This window comes from Xiphophorus maculatus, chromosome 1 (assembly GCF_002775205.1).
Source record: "Xiphophorus maculatus strain JP 163 A chromosome 1, X_maculatus-5.0-male, whole genome shotgun sequence".
Classification (NCBI taxonomy): Eukaryota; Metazoa; Chordata; class Actinopteri; order Cyprinodontiformes; family Poeciliidae; genus Xiphophorus; species Xiphophorus maculatus.
Window position 1 is genome coordinate 32,049,142 of NC_036443.1, and position 15,075 is coordinate 32,064,216.

At 49.5% G+C, this 15,075-nt stretch overlaps 1 protein-coding gene across 2 annotated transcripts; it reads left to right on the top strand.

Annotated features, from left to right (window-relative positions):
• Positions 1–11: 11 nt before the first annotated feature.
• ptpn18 (protein tyrosine phosphatase, non-receptor type 18) lies at positions 12–9,681 on the top strand. Of its 2 annotated transcripts, none has more exons than XM_023353135.1 (16): positions 12–979; positions 3,064–3,172; positions 3,292–3,368; positions 3,446–3,541; positions 4,316–4,354; positions 4,477–4,545; positions 4,619–4,681; positions 4,749–4,891; positions 5,308–5,374; positions 5,610–5,687; positions 5,982–6,074; positions 6,975–7,027; positions 7,696–7,812; positions 8,483–8,655; positions 8,738–8,815; positions 9,293–9,681. In XM_023353135.1, the coding sequence occupies exons 1-16, from the start codon at positions 917–919 to the stop codon at positions 9,364–9,366; spliced, it is 1,392 nt and encodes a 463-aa protein (XP_023208903.1). In that variant the 5' UTR covers positions 12–916; the 3' UTR covers positions 9,367–9,681. The 2 variants fall into 2 exon arrangements, with proteins under 2 accessions (XP_023208903.1, XP_023208961.1); XM_023353193.1 differs by having other exon boundaries at positions 4,622–4,681.
• Positions 9,682–15,075: the final 5,394 nt, after the last annotated feature.

A 15,075-nucleotide genomic window follows, 5' to 3' on the forward strand; every position in this document is an offset into this window, starting at 1 on the left:
AAGAGGTTTCTTTGGACTTTGGCCGCTTTTTGCATCCATTCATCGATAGCTTGAATAAGAACATCGTATCTATTTGTATAACTGTGCCAAACACCCAATCACGTGATTAAATATGTAATTATCAAGGTCAATTGTACTAATTATATCTTCAAATGATTTATGGTGAACATTTCCTGTTCACCATAAAACCTGTAAAAATCCTCTATCTGCTGACCAATCACCATTGAGCAGTGTTAGCCCCGCCCACTAACAATGAGAAATTCAGTTTGCTAGAAATAGCTAACATATTTACTTTATATCACTACAGGCTTTGAACATGTAATGACAAATTCAAATTATCATTCAAATTTCAGCTAAATTCATAATTGAATCAATGATAGAAATTCCTGATAAATTTGAAATGGGTAAATTAGCTGATTGTATCTTGGAGATTTCTTAAAATGGTGACATTAATTTACATCTTTGGTGCTTTTTCTCATGTTTTTATTAGATTGTTGTGTTTTTGGCCGCTGGCCTCTCGGTTCTTCTTCATGGTAGTTTCTGCCGTCTGGCTTCTTCTTTCTCTTCTCCTCTGAAAGGTTTGCAGTAGTTTTCTGTCTGCCGGTGTTTGGCTGAAAGGCCTGTTTCCGTTTGCCGTCGTTAAGGAGGGTTCTGGTTCTGCAACTGGCCCGGTTCTGACCGGCTGCAGGTGAAAACGTGGCTCCACAGTGAGAGAGCAGCTGTGTGTTTCCTCCTGCGATGAAGTGACACAATAACAGCCAGTGAGGTAATCAGTCCGGAGCGGTTTGTTTCATTCAGGTTCCTCACTTCCTGGTTGTGAGGTGAGAGAGGAGCTAAATTATTAACTGACGGTTAAAGTCAGAGGCAGAACTGAGACACAGTCAGAGTGAGAGTGAGCTGCCGACCGGAGCCGGCCATGGATCTCCTGCTGTCTGCCCTGAGGGCCGTGGACCCGGCCGCCGTGGAGCGGGAGTACCAGGTCAGTGTCACCGCTGGGAAACGGTTTTAACTCCCGACGGCAGCACCGCCGGGCCTGGAGCGCCAGGGAGACGGTTTGTTCTCTTCCTGCTCGCCTCAGAGGGAAACTTCCCTGGAAAAAGCTGCCAGTGTTTCAGCATTTCTCTGAGCCGGTTATTCAAACCAGCAGAAAGCTGCTGCTGGCTTCATTTGGTTAAACTATGCAGGCACTTTCTAAACATTTCACTGTTTCACTGCCTGGTCGTTCAGGTTGGGGTTCCACCAGGAACCGTTCTGGGTTCCCTGGGATTTCTGCAGTATTTACAGGAAGGTGTGGAAACTCCTAGAGGATTAAAGATGAATTAAAATCTACTGACTTATCAGTTTATCACAGAAACCTCCGCACACATCTTCTGCAGCTACATCCTGCTGGGGGTCAGAGGTCAGGGGTCGGGGAAGAGGCGCGGTACAACCAGCATGCTGTTGGAGGAGTACCTGGAGAGAAACACACAGGCTCAGGGAGAACGACTTGGCCGGAATTCAAACCAACAACCTTCCTACTACCAGGCAAAGCGGAAACACAAGCAGGTACCAGCCAGGGGTCAAAGGTCAGCAGAAAGTCTCTACCTGAAGAGGAGGAACTGACAGGTGAAGCTCTGCTTTGTCTTCCTCTGCTGCTTCCAGCTCAACACCCCACAGCATGATACCACCTCTACCAACTCTCTATTCCTCTTCAGAGGCTCTCTGGGGACCAGAGAGCCGGCAGCAGAGAGAAACCCTTCTGACTCCTTGCAGTCTGACCTCTGACCTCCTGGAAGTCCTCCTTTAGCCGTCTGTAGATGAGAAGCCATCATGTCGAGTTCAGCAGATCTGAGATCTGAACCAGCAACCTTTAAACACAGAGATGTTTCTATCCTGTCCCATCTTTAGACGAGCTTGTCCTCAGTCTCACCACATCCCCTGTTGCCGCGGCGACTTGTTTGTTCAGAGGTTGGCTAGCTAACCACTAACAGCGCCGTGGTTTTAACACTCACAGTATCGCTCTGCTTTTCCTCTGCTTCACACGTCTGAACTCAAAACAGCGACCAGAGAAACTTTCTGACAACTTGAATCCAATCTGAATCCAAACTGGATCCAGATTGGATTGGTTTGGACTGGTTTGGACTGAACAGACAGAACCCACAGCAGTTCATGATTCATCCAATCAAATCATGGAACCAGAGCCTGTGGCTGCAGAACAGGCTCACAGCACCATCCCTCCTCCACCGTGCCTGAAAGTCAGAGGTCAAGGGTCAGGGTATGTTGACTTGGGCTTTCTCCAGCCGTAATTCTGCACACGACGGTCAAACCTTCATCAGAGTGAGAGGTTCTGGTTTTACTTCCTGTGACCCAAAAACCACTCCACAGCGTCAAGCGACTCGGAGCGGCTGTTGAGTTCTAGCAGGTCTGATTGGATCAGGTTGGTCCCTTTCAGTCCTACTGGTCCCCATTGGTCCCTACTGGTCCACATTACTCCGCATTGGTCCCTACTGGTCCACATTGGTCCCTGTTGGTTCGGAGGTTCTGACTCCCTGAACCGGGTTTCTGCTTCTGGTTTCTGAGCCACAGGAAGTTCTGCTTCCTCGTTCGGTTTCTGCCGGTTCATCGTGAACCGGTCATACAGGAGGGGAACCAGTTCTGTTCCCAGTTCTGCTCCCAGCTCTGACCAGATGGTCCCAGTCCCTTACTGGACCCTTCAGTGTTTATTGGTCCTGACTGATCTTTGCTAGCGCAACACGTAGCAGAGTTTATAAATCTCACTGGTAATGCTCTTTCCAGTAAACTAAGTCCCAGGTAAGAAAACCAGTTTGAAATACTTGGTTAATTAAACAACAATCAATTCTGTTACAAATCAGAGTAAAAATGACAAAAATAAAACATGATTTAAAGAACAAAGAACAAATAATAAAGGGAAGCAATTATTAAAAAACAAAGATCAGAGAAGATCTTTAATGAAAATGTTCAGAAATCAGTTCACACACCTGGATCTGTTACACACCTGACCTACCTGCTGCCTGTGTGTGTGTGTGTGTGTGTGTGTGTGTGTGTGTGTGTGTGTGTGTGTAGGTGGTGCGTTCCCAGTCGCTCCAGTTAAAGAAAGATCACAGTTTGACCACAGAGGTTGGATCCCTAAAGGAGAACGCCAAGAAGAACCGATATAAGGACATCCTACCATGTATGAAGACGCCGTCCCTCCGTCCTCGTCGTCTCTTTTCTCTGCCCAGTAGAAGTGTGTTGTATTTTCCTGCTCAGCTCTAACGCCTCTCTGCCCTTTGACCCCGTCTCTCCATCCAGATGATCAGACCCGGGTGGTTCTGTCTCTGCAGACTTCAGGTTCTGACTCCGACTACATCAACGCCAGCTTCGTCCAGGTGATGCAGCTCACCACTCAGGTGTCTCCTGCTGCTGTGAGAAATCTCTGGTTGTAACAGCACTGTTTGTCCTGCAGGGGGCGACGGGTGACTGCAGATACATCGCCTCCCAGGCTCCCCTCAGTTCCACTCTGACTGACTTCTGGAGGATGATCTGGCAGCACAAAATCAAGGTCAGCATGCTAGCAGGAAGAGCGGATCCCCAGGAAGTAGTCTGGTCCCCAGCTCCAACATGGCGCTCCTCCTTCAGTTAGAGGAAACTGTTGCAGAGAAGTTAATTATTCGCCAGCTGAACTGGTTCTGGTTCCTGTCAGAGAGCAGCTTGGCCTCTGACCCCGTACCAAAGCCACAGGACCAATCAGAAGGAAGATGAAACTGATGTGTTCAGCAGGGTTCATAACACCTGCACACACATTCTGGGACCTGGTGCTCCAGGGGTCAAAGGGCACTGCCGGCTGGTTGGTGCAGTCACAGTTTCAAGATGAACCTATTTCAGATCAATGGGGCGTGCCGTGGTGGCGTAGCGGTTTCTAGTCAGGTTGCATTCAGACAGGTTTTCTACCGTTTTAGAGTTCACTTCACTTAAAGTTCAACCGGACCCAGACCGAGGTTTATAGGCGGATCAAAGTTTGGTTTTTTAGTCCGTTTAGGAATTCAAATTTGCATTCAGACCTCCCCAAAAACTCGAACTTTCTGATTCAGGAATCTAATCCTGGTTGGTCTGAATGCAGCCTAAATCATCTCCTGGCGGCAGCCATTGCAGCAGGGAGAGAAGGCCACTGATTGGCTGATAGACCGATAACTTCTACATCTGACAGACTCGTTTAGCCACCAGGAAGGTTAACCAACATTAGGACAGCAGCTTTATCTGCCAGAGACAGTTCACCTGCTGCACCTGTCCACATTTGTCCTCAGGGGTCAGACTAACTTCTGGCTCTGTGTTTCAGGTCATAGTCATGGCCTGCAGGGAGATCGAGATGGGAAAGGTATCGTTTCATTTTCTTATTTTTATTCAAATTATTTCAAATGTTAATTTTTTTTTCCTGTTGAGACATTTACGGCTGATGTGTATAAAACATGAGACAGAGGTTTGGTTCTGGTTCTGCAGAGGAAATGTGAGTGCTACTGGGCAGCTCCTCATCAGTCTGCGGCGTTTGGACCTTTCACCGTCACCACGGTAACGGCCCGGTCCTCTCCGTCCTCCGCGTCCTGCGGGCCAAATGTGACGTGTTGTTCCTCTGAACGTCCAGCAGGTGGAGTCGCGGCCCAACCAGGACGTCGTGGTGCGAACCCTGGTGGTCTGCTACCAGCAGGTAGGCGCTCACCTTGCTGGCCCCCGGCTCAGGTCACACCTTCCTCGCTCCTCTTCCTCTCCCGCAGGACGTCCACTCGCTGGTCCAGTTCCAGTACCTGTCCTGGCCGGACCACGACGTCCCCTATGAGACAACCGGGATTCTGGACTTGCTGGACCGAGCCAGGAGCAGCCAGGGAGCCGAACGCTCTCCTGTCCTGGTCCACTGCAGGTACACAGAGAGACAGAGAGACAGAGAGACAGAGAGACAGACAGACAGACAGACAGACAGAGAGTCAGACAGAGACATAGTGAGACGTTGTGTCGTCCTCTGATCAGTGCTAAACTTCATATCATCTCTGCAGCTTGTTTGTGCCAACAGGCTGATCACAGGTCAGCTGGTCATTAACATTCAACAAGACACACACACACACACACACACACACACACACACACACACACACACACACACACACAGAGCAGGAGGCTGTGAATATGCAGCAGGTAACACCTGCTATCGATGGCACAATGGACATGATCATCTGCTAAGTGTGTGTCTCTGTGTGTGTGTCTCTGTGTGTGTGTGTGTGTCTCTCTGTGTGTGTGTGTGTGTGTGTGTGTGTGTGTGTGTGTGTGTGTGTGTTTCAGTGCAGGCTGTGGGAGGACAGGAGTCATCTGCACTCTGGACTACATCCATGACCTTCTGGTTACCAAGGTAACCCATGACAACAGAGCAGGCTTCCCCCAGCAGGAGCCCAGCTGGTCGGTGACATCACTTCCAGGAGGTCAGGCAGAGGTCAGAGGGAAAAACCTGGAAGTTTTGTCACCGACCACCTGGACTCCATCCCATAGTTTACCTGGAGGAGACCTGTGAGCTTCATCACATGGTTCTAGTTCTGGTTCTGGTTCTGCAAGGCTTCAGAATGGTGACGGTTTCTTCCATCCTGCAGAAGATCACCAAGGACTTCAGGGTCCTGGACCTCGTCCTGGAGCTGCGGAGACAGAGACCCTCGGCAGTCCAGACCAAGGTAGGACTCCACGTCGGTTCTGGTCAGCAGCAGCATCTCCCTGACGAGAACGTCCGGTTCCACGATGTGGACCCGTCTTCAGTTGTCCTAAATGGCACTGGGACGTCTTCGCTCCCTTCAGGTCTCGGTTGTCTCCAGCTGTCTCTCCTGGGATGACTCGGTCCAGAGCTGGACAGCCGGGTCTGGGAGTTGGACCGGGCCTGAAGGCAGCAGACGGCCCGGCCCAGACCACGGCCCCACCTCCACCAGCAGAGGCGACCCAGGGAGTGTTTCTGACTGCGGTTGTGTTTCCAGGACCAGTACGGGTTCATCTTCAGCGCGGCCGCCGGCATGTTGGAGCGTTTCCTGCAGACGCCTGAGGACCGGCTCTACAGCAACCTGCCGGAGGTAACGCCGCCGCCGCCGCCCTCTGGGCTCTACCGCTCAACAAATAGATTCTAGTGTGCAACGCTGGAGGAAGTCCTCTCAAAGCACTGCAGAAAGAGGAAGTGCTGTACTGACTTCCTGTATGAAAATTAGAGCAGCAGCTTGACAACAAGCGGCTGAGATCACAGACAGAATCGGGGTCCAGGAGGACGGCGGCCGATCGCTTGATCTGCTCTCCGCTGGTAGCTTGATGACTCAGCCGGGCTCAGGTCTCCTCTTCGCTCGACTCTTCAGCTGATCGGGGTTGAATATCTTCTCCTTCCCCGTTCAGACAGGAAACTCTGTCAAAGAGCCGGCGTGGCTTCGCACCGTTCGGTCTGATAGGCCAAAGGTATTAACAGTTTTATTCAAACTCAGATACCAACTGATGTCTTTGTGGAGCGTCGGTTCGTTAATGAGGGCGACCGGCGGCTGGAGGCGGACCCTACTGAGGGCTGCCGCCTCCTGACCTCTTGACCCCTCTGCCTGCTCCTTCAGCATGAACCTCTGACCCAGATGGAGACGGTGGAGTTTCCTTCAGTCTGAATTTGTCTACTCAGAGGTCCCGCTACAGCACTTCAGTCTGACTTTGACTAGGCCATCTTGCAGCAGCTGCACTTTCATTGGTCTGCAGAGGAGACTCTGTGACGCCCGGTGGCTGAAACGTGAGCCGACCCTGATCCGTGTTGTCAGGCGTTTCACATGAAAGTCTTGTTCTTCCTCCAGATGCTAATCAGAAAACATCTGGATGAGATTCATGTTTTTGTTTCTGGAACAAATGGTTTTTCAATGAGGCAGTTTTGCAGAACCTTCCAGGACCTTCCAGAACCTTCCAGAACCTTCCAGAACCTTGCACTTATTCAAATCCTTTCCTGTCTACAGGTGAAAAAACGAGAGAAGAAAACCTCAGCAGCTGCATCTTCATCCGTCAACAGGTAGAAACCAGTTTGTGTATTTAGGTGTGTGTGCGTGTGTGTTGGGGTGTGTGTGTGTGTTTAGGTGTGTGTGTGTTTAGGTGTGTGTGTGCTCCTGCGCTCCACAGAGACAGACGGGATGTTTCACCCCAAGGTGTTGAATTAACACTTTCTCACCTCTTCTGTTCGTCGCCATCCCACCATCTCCATATGTTGCCATGTTACCGTGGCAACCAGGCACAGGAGGAGGAGGAGGATGAAGGTCAATAAAAGATGGAGTTAGGACTCGAGGAGCGCTGGAGAGGAGAAAGGGAATTAGGCAGGTCTTCCTTAAGAGGAATTTTAGCATAACCATGACGACCACACAGCTGGATGAGGAAGTGGAGAGCAGATGAACTTCCTGTAGAAACGTAAATATTCAGCTGGTGGAGATTCTCTGATCAGAAGACGATGAACCATCAGATCCTCCATGATGGTTACTGGTTACTGGCTGGTGGATCCAGGTTGAATATATTCTGGAGTTTATGGTACTGAAGTCAGTTTCAGAACCAGAACCAGTGATTGAACCCGGATCCTCTTAACTAAAGAACATCTTTGCTGCGTTTATGTCCTGATGTTGGAGCTCTAAGGCGCCAGTCTGTCCTCGTCCCGGTCCGTTTGTCTCTGACCCGTCTTCTGTCTGTCCACAGTTCATCCGCCATGAATGACACCTACGCTGTGGTCAACAAGGCCAAGCAGCCGCACCGGACCACATCAGAACCGTCCTACTCCTCCATGGTCACGCCCAGGTCCAACCCAGGAACCAGGTAGACGTCCGGTCCAGCACCCAGAACCTCAGACCCAGTTGGTTCCACGGACCTGCAGTCCTCGTACTGTTTGACGGTTCCCTGCAGGACCAGAACTGAGGTTCTGGTCCGGTTGCAGTCCATGGATGGAAGTGTCTCCATGCGCTCTGCAGGGAGCGAAAGGTTAAAGTTCTGTCCTGGTAAAGCAGCGGCCTCCAGGTCCTTTGGACCAATGAAACCAAAGATTTTCAAAGTGGGGGGGCTGCAGTGCTCTAGGAGGCCACCGGGGGCGCCGAGGGAGAACTGAGATGGAAAAAAGGTCAAAAATAAGATTTAATCCACCAGGTTTTTTAATCTAACCTAGTCCTTATTATGAAATCTAAGTTTAAATAAATAAAATGTGATTTTTCCACTCAGATTTTTCTGTTTGGCTGCCAGTCTAATTCAGATGCTGTAGCTCCTCAAGCTCCGCTAGCTTGAGGAGCTACAGCATCCTCAAAGCAGAAGGTTAGAGGAGCATTTATGCTAAGCTAATGTAAAAATTGCTGAATCATGAATAAAAGTGAAGAAAATGTTCCAGAAGTTGATGGTTTCTTTGCAAAGGTAGTAGCATGGTGTGTTGCTTGCAGTTAGTACCGGGAGGGCATGGAAACGTTTCCTCCATCTTTAATCAGCTCCTTCCTCCTTCCAGAACCCTGCCGCCATCCCATCACTATGACAACGACTTCAGTGCAGCGTCTGCAGCTCCCATCTACAGCACTGTGAAGCCCAAGGTCAAGCTGCTGACCTCGCTCCCCTCAGCCTCGCCCATTTATGACATGGCCGCCCCGACCAATCAGAGGGAGGACCTTCACCTGGTGCCAGGTCAGTCCCTGCGGCAGCAGCGGCGGCCAGGTGTCTGCAGGGGCGGGGCTGAAGGCGTGACCATGTGACTTGTGTTTCCCAGCAGAAGCAGATAACGACTATGAAGATGTTTCCTCTCCTGCCTCAGACGTCAGCAGCTTCTTCACACCTGGAGGCATCGGTCAGTTCACCTGGAGCAGATGGGCTCTGTGGCTCACCTGCTGCTCAGCGCGCACGGACAAACTTTACACAGATCTTGTGTTTTCAGATTCTCTCTACTTGGCTGCAGTTGCCACTAAGCGTGTTAAGCAGCGCCCTGTGCTTCTCAGTGACATTGTTGTCGTTAAGCAGATGTTTGTTGCCATGGTTTCTCTGTTTTTCTCTCTTTCTGCAGGTGTAGAAACAGATCAGGCTGTTATCTTCAGTCCTCTCCTCTTTTCTTTCTTCTCACATTAGAAATGGTTTCTCATTAAGTTATTTATATTTATATAAACTGAATTAGGCACCCGGTTTATTTTGTAGATAACTCGACTGCTTTTAGTCTGTGCCTCGTGTCGCACAGTCAGGAGAAATACATGAAGTGTTTTTGTCTTCAGGAATTAGACGGTGCCGTTGGGTTTCTAGTAAAAGTAGCGTGTTTTGTTCTGGTTTCTGTCAGGTTTTAACTGTCGCATCCAGAAGCCGAAAGGACCCAGAGATCCTCCAGCGGCCTGGGGGCGGATGGAGAGGTGAACTGGTTGAACTGGACCGGTTACCCATCTGGAATCACTCCAAACAGCCGGAGTGGTCAACATTTAGCCGACCGACTTCACTGTGATTTGTTCAGTTACTGTAATCTTCTCAACACTCTGATACGTTCTTGTTTTAAAATTAACCAAAGAGCTTCAATTTGTTCATGATTTAACTGAAATATGTCAAATTTAACTAAGCTAAATTTTTATCTAATTTGCCTGGAGATTATCTGCAGAATTTGTACACAGAGTTTTTGGCTCATAATTGAAAATATTTTCCGATGTGGCTTCAGCTTCAATAAAAACGGTAACAGCATCTGTGGTGTGTACTTCTATAGATCTGTGTCAGATCAGACAGCTTGACCTGTGGTTGCTCCGACTGTACTGAGGAGCCGCTGGCTAAGGGCGCTACTCTGGCTAAGGGCGCTACGCTGGCTAAGGGCGCTACTCTGGCTAAGGGCGCTATGCTGGCTAAGGGCGCTACGTTGGCTAAGGGCGCTACGCTGGCTAAGGGCGCTACGTTGGCTAAGGGCGCTACGTCGGCTAAGGGCGCTACGTTGGCTAAGGGCGCTACGCTGGCTAAGGGCGCTACGTTGGCTAAGGACGCTACGTTGGCTAAGGGCGCTACGTTGTGTTGCGGAAAGTGCCTCTACTGTATGAGATGATAGCTCAGTAAGTGGTGTGTATGTTGAGTGTAGTTGAGCGAGATGTGTGGCAGCCGTCCTCCGGTCCGAAGGGGGGCGCTGCGAGCTGTAAACAAGAAGAACCGGGAGGCTGGGGGAGCGAAGAAGAGACAGTATGTGGGAGGGGTGAGCGTAGCCGACGACCGGAGCAGTAGCTAAAGGAAAAACCCTGTTAACTTCCAACTGTAAGCTGGCGCTATTAAAAGTAAACTTCCAGCCACCTTCGTGCCACCGTGTGGTTCATGTACAAGGCGTATGAAGGAGTTAACCCCGAAGTAGACTTCACTTCGGCCCTGGAGGAAGAACTCCCCTGTGTCCTCCGACCACGGTCAGAAGACTGAGCAGGAAAGGTTAACAGTTGGCTAAGGGCGCTACGTTGGCTAAGGGCACTACGCTGGCTAAGGGTGCTACGTTGGCTAAGGGCACTATGCTGGCTAAGGACGCTACGTTGGCTAAGGGTGCTACGCTGGCTAAGGACGCTACGCTGACTAAGGGCGCTACGTTGGCTAAGGACGCTACGTTGGCTAAGGGCGCTACGCTGGCTAAAGGCGCTACGCTGACTAAGGGCGTTACGCTGGCTAAGGACGCTATGTCGGCTAAGGGCGCTACGCTGGCTAAGGGCGCTACGCTGGCTAAGGACGCTATGCTGACTAAGGGCGTTACACTGGCTAAGGACACTACGTCGGCTAAGGGCGCTACGCTGGCTAAGGGCGCTATGCTGGCTAAGGACGCTACACTGACTAAGGGCGCTATGCTGGCTAAGGGTATTACGCTATCTGCTGCCTTCTCAAGATGGCCGAGCCTCCAATCTTACAAAAACATTACATTTATTACAGCATTATCACTAACGGAAGCAGGGGACAACTCACAATCTGCAACAGACAAGAGGAGATGTAGTGATAGCGTCGCTGATGCTAAGCTAGTGCTAGGCTAACCAAGCTAACTAGCTCTTATAGGCTGAAAAAAACTGAAACATAAAGCTTTACCAGCCAAATGTAGCAACAAAAATATGTGTTAAAATATTAACTACATTAACTCAAGAAAGACTCAAACAGCTCTACAAAGTACGAGAACAGGAAGTGATGCAATACATCTTACCCAATCAAAGTCATTAGCTGTGGTTGTTTCCTTCCTGAGTTTATCAGCCAACTGAGAAATTAACGTCATTTTGTAAAAACTGTCAGGAAAAATGGTCCAGTTTTATCTATCTGCTGCATGATACTCGGGTGTTTTACTTTGAATAGGCCTTCACTGTTGGGCATAATAAAGAGACTGCTGGTCTGGGCATCAAAACCACAATCAGTTCAAACTAAGAGTAAGACAATATAAACTTTAGATAACTATGTATTGTTAAATTTTACGTGTTAATTGGATCATTTCAAACATGCTAAAAGTAAAACATATGGTGAGAAAATGTGTTAGCAGAATCACTTTTTGGCTCAGCGCTCAACGTGACAGTTTGGCTTCGTGTTCCTCCTTTGTTTGAAGGTCACACACTTTTTTTTTACACCAGTGTGTTAAATTAGACAGGTCACATGATGAGACACAATAATCCAGTAAGAAAACAAACACCAAATGAGAGAACAAAAACATTCACAATGTCCACAAAATGTTTGATGGATGTAAAAGCAGAAACAAAGCAACATAAATTATCTGAACAGCTGATTGACCTCACAGCAGATACAAGTCAACAAGAAACTCTGGTTCCCATTGGTGTGTATTTTACCTCCCAGGTAAAGCAGAGCTCATCTCACAGGTGTGTGTGGAACTATTGGGCCTGGTTTCTGCAGGTGAGTCACGCAGTTCCTCAGCTTGCCACCAGGTGGAAGCAAAGAAGCATGAAGTGTAGGAGAGGAAACCTGAGAGAAGAATCAGAATTTTGCGTGTGCATAAGAGAGAGATGTAAATCATGAAATATTTTTTGGAAATCTGAGTCCAGAATCAGAGATTACATTTCTGAAAAAAGTTTGATCCATGATGAAAACAGTAGAGATAATCAGGTAATAAATTGAATCCTTCCATCCAAAAGCCACTAACCGAGCAGCTAACAGAGTAGCTAGCAGAGCGGTTAACAAACTAAAAAAGCGGCTAACAGAGTTAGTGGCTCTTTTAGTGGCTAAAAGAGCCACTAACCGAGCAGCTAACATAGTAGCTAACAGAATGGCTAACAGGCTAAAAGAGCGAATAACAGGCTAAAACAGCCACAAAACAAGCAGCTAACACAGTAGCTGGCATAGCGGCTAACAGGCTAAAAGAGTCACTAAGCCAGCAGCTAACACAGTAGCTAGCAGAGCAGCTAACAGGAAAAAAGAGCAGCTAACAGGCTAAAAGAGTCACTAACCATGCAGCTAACACAGTAGCTAACAGAATGGCTAACAGGCTAAAAGAGCGAATAACAGGCTAAAACAGCCACTAAACAAGCAGCTAACACAGTAGCTAACAGAGTAGCTAACAGGCTAAAAGAGCCACTAACTGAGCAGCTAACACAGTGGGTAACAGAGAGGCTAACAGGCTAAAACAACAGCTAACAGGCAAAAGAGCCACTAACCGAGCAGCTAACACAGTAGCTAGCAGAGCGGCTAACAGGAAAAAAGAGCAGCTAACAAGCTAAAAAGCCACCAACCAAGCAGCTAACACAGTAGATAACAGAGAGGCTAACAGGCTAAAAGAGCCACTATCCGAGCAGCTAACACAGTAGCTAACAGAATGGTTAACAGGCTAAATGAGCCACCAACCAAGCAGCTAACACAGTAGCTAACAGAGCGGCTAACAGGAAAAAAGAGCAGCTAACAAGCTAAAAGAGCCACCAACCAAGCAGCTAACACAGTAGCTAACAGAGCGGCTAACAGGCTAAAAGAGCCACTATCCGAGCAGCTAACACAGTAGCTAACAGAATGGTTAACAGGCTAAATGAGCCACCAACCAAGCAGCTAACACAGTAGCTAACAGAGCGGCTAACAGGCTAAAAGAGCCACTCTCCGAGCAGCTAACACAGTAGCTAGCAGAGCGGCTAACAGGAAAAAAGAGCAGCTAACAAGCTAAAAGAGCCACCAACCAAGCAGCTAACACAGTAGTTAACAGAGCGGCTAACAGGCTAAAAGAGCCACTCTCCGAGCAGCTAACACAGTAGCTAACAGAATGGCTAACAGGCTAAAAGAGCCACTAACCGAGCAGCTAACACAGTGGCTAACAGAGCGGCTAACAGGCTAAAACTGCGGCTAAGAGGCTAAAAGAGCCACTAACCGAGCAGCTAACACAGTAGCTAACAGAGCGGCTAACAGGCTAAAAGAGCCACTAACCAAGCAGCTAACCGAGTAGCTAGCATAGCGGCTAACAGGCTAAAAGAGCCACTAACCGAGCGGCGAACAGGCTAAAAGAGCCACTAACCATGCATCTAACACAGTGGCTAACAGAGCGGGGGTCAGAGGTCAGGCCCTTCCCTGAAGCTCTAGATCAGCTGCTGAATAGACAGGAAAACGAGGAGGTTCTAATCTGGAACCAGAACCAGAACCGGTGGAAGAAGGCAAGGAGGGAACCGTCAGCACGGTGAAATGTGCTGAACGGGTCGGTCCACTTGGTACTGAAAGGTTCTGACGGTCGGGATAAACGCAGAGATGAGAGGCAGGATGGAGGGATGAAACCAGGGAAGCATGGTGGCGGAGCAGGCCTGCCTTGTTGCTAGGCAACTGAGCAGCCCTCTTTGAAGTTTCCCCTTATTGTTTTTTTTCTAACAATCAGGTCACAGCAGTAACCATAGCAACCGGCTCTGCACCACGCCTGACGGCCATCGCAAGCAAGGTCAATCCAGTCTGAGGTCATGCAGCGCGGCACTGGCCCCCGGGGGCGCTAGAGGGGCTCAACGCAGCGCTAAAAACTGTTAGGGGCACTAGGGGGCGCCAGATGGCACTAGGGGGCGCTAGGCCACCTGGAGGTCTCAGCGCTCCGATGTCTGACACAGACACCAACAGCAACTCATCAACCCAGAGCAGGTTCCTAGTTTCTGTCGCTCCTGTTTTGGTTTTGCTGTTGCAGCAGAGACAGCGGCCTCCGTCTGAGCAGCGGCGTCACATAAACACACTGAGACAGAAGCAGATGTGTGGATATCAGAGCAACTGTAGGCGGAGCGGCAGCTCTGCGGCTTCGCCCTCATAAACTCGCTCCAGATTTAACCGCCAGCCGCTCCAGATGTGCTGGATGGAAACTGCTGTGCTGCAGGTCATGTTCACACCAACGTAGCAAGATACAGAGCAGCAAACATTGACTGAGGGGGGGACCAGGAAACCCCCACTGTCACAACTGAACCTCCCATCTGAAATCTGATTTAAATCTCCAGAAAAACTCACAAACTGCTCAAACAGGGAAGGAAACAGGGAAAGAGGGAGATGGGGGCCAAGGACAGAGGAACCCTGTGAGGCGGCCTGCGGGCGGAGACCCTCGCCTGGTTTCTATGAGGGAAATGAGAGAGCGGCGGCGGCGGCTGATTACAGGGCGGCCTAGTCTAAACCTGAACCTGGACCGGCCCGAGTTATTCTGGGCTCGTCTGGCTGCCACTCGCTGCCACCTCACCACGTCTCCCTGTTTCCTGCTGACAGCTCACCTTCCACCAGAACCCGACCCGGTTCTACCAGCAGCGGTTCTCACATCCAGGCTGTTTGATGAAAGATGGATTCTGATGGATCGCTGGAGCCAGATGATCCCCCTCAGAAACCCAAACAGTTTCCATTCATCAGGTTCTGGACCGCTTCTCCAACCATCCATCCAACCATCCTTCACCCATCCATCCATCCAACCATCCATCCATCCAACCATCCAACCATCCATCTATCCTTCCATCCAACCAACCAACCATCCTTCATCCATCCATCCAACCATCCATCTATCCTTCCATCCAACCAAGCATCCAGAATTGCAATTGCCTTGTTGCCCAGCAACAGTTGCCCTTCTGCAACCTTTGAACTCTTGTTGATACAGTTCTTTCAGCTCCTCTTGTTTCTTTTCTCTCTTTAGGTTTATTATTACTTATCATT

What these genes read in the sequence shown, in the direction of transcription:
- ptpn18 (XM_023353135.1), top strand. Translation starts at nt 917, where the DNA reads ATGGATCTCCTGCTGTCTGCCCTGAGGGCCGTGGACCCGGCCGCCGTG. An exon ending in ATGACCTTCTGGTTACCAAG is followed by an intron (nt 5,375 to 5,609) that starts GTAACCCATGAC and finishes TCCATCCTGCAG; the next exon opens with AAGATCACCAAGGACTTCAG. An exon ending in GCATCTTCATCCGTCAACAG is followed by an intron (nt 7,028 to 7,695) that starts GTAGAAACCAGT and finishes GTCTGTCCACAG; the next exon opens with TTCATCCGCCATGAATGACA.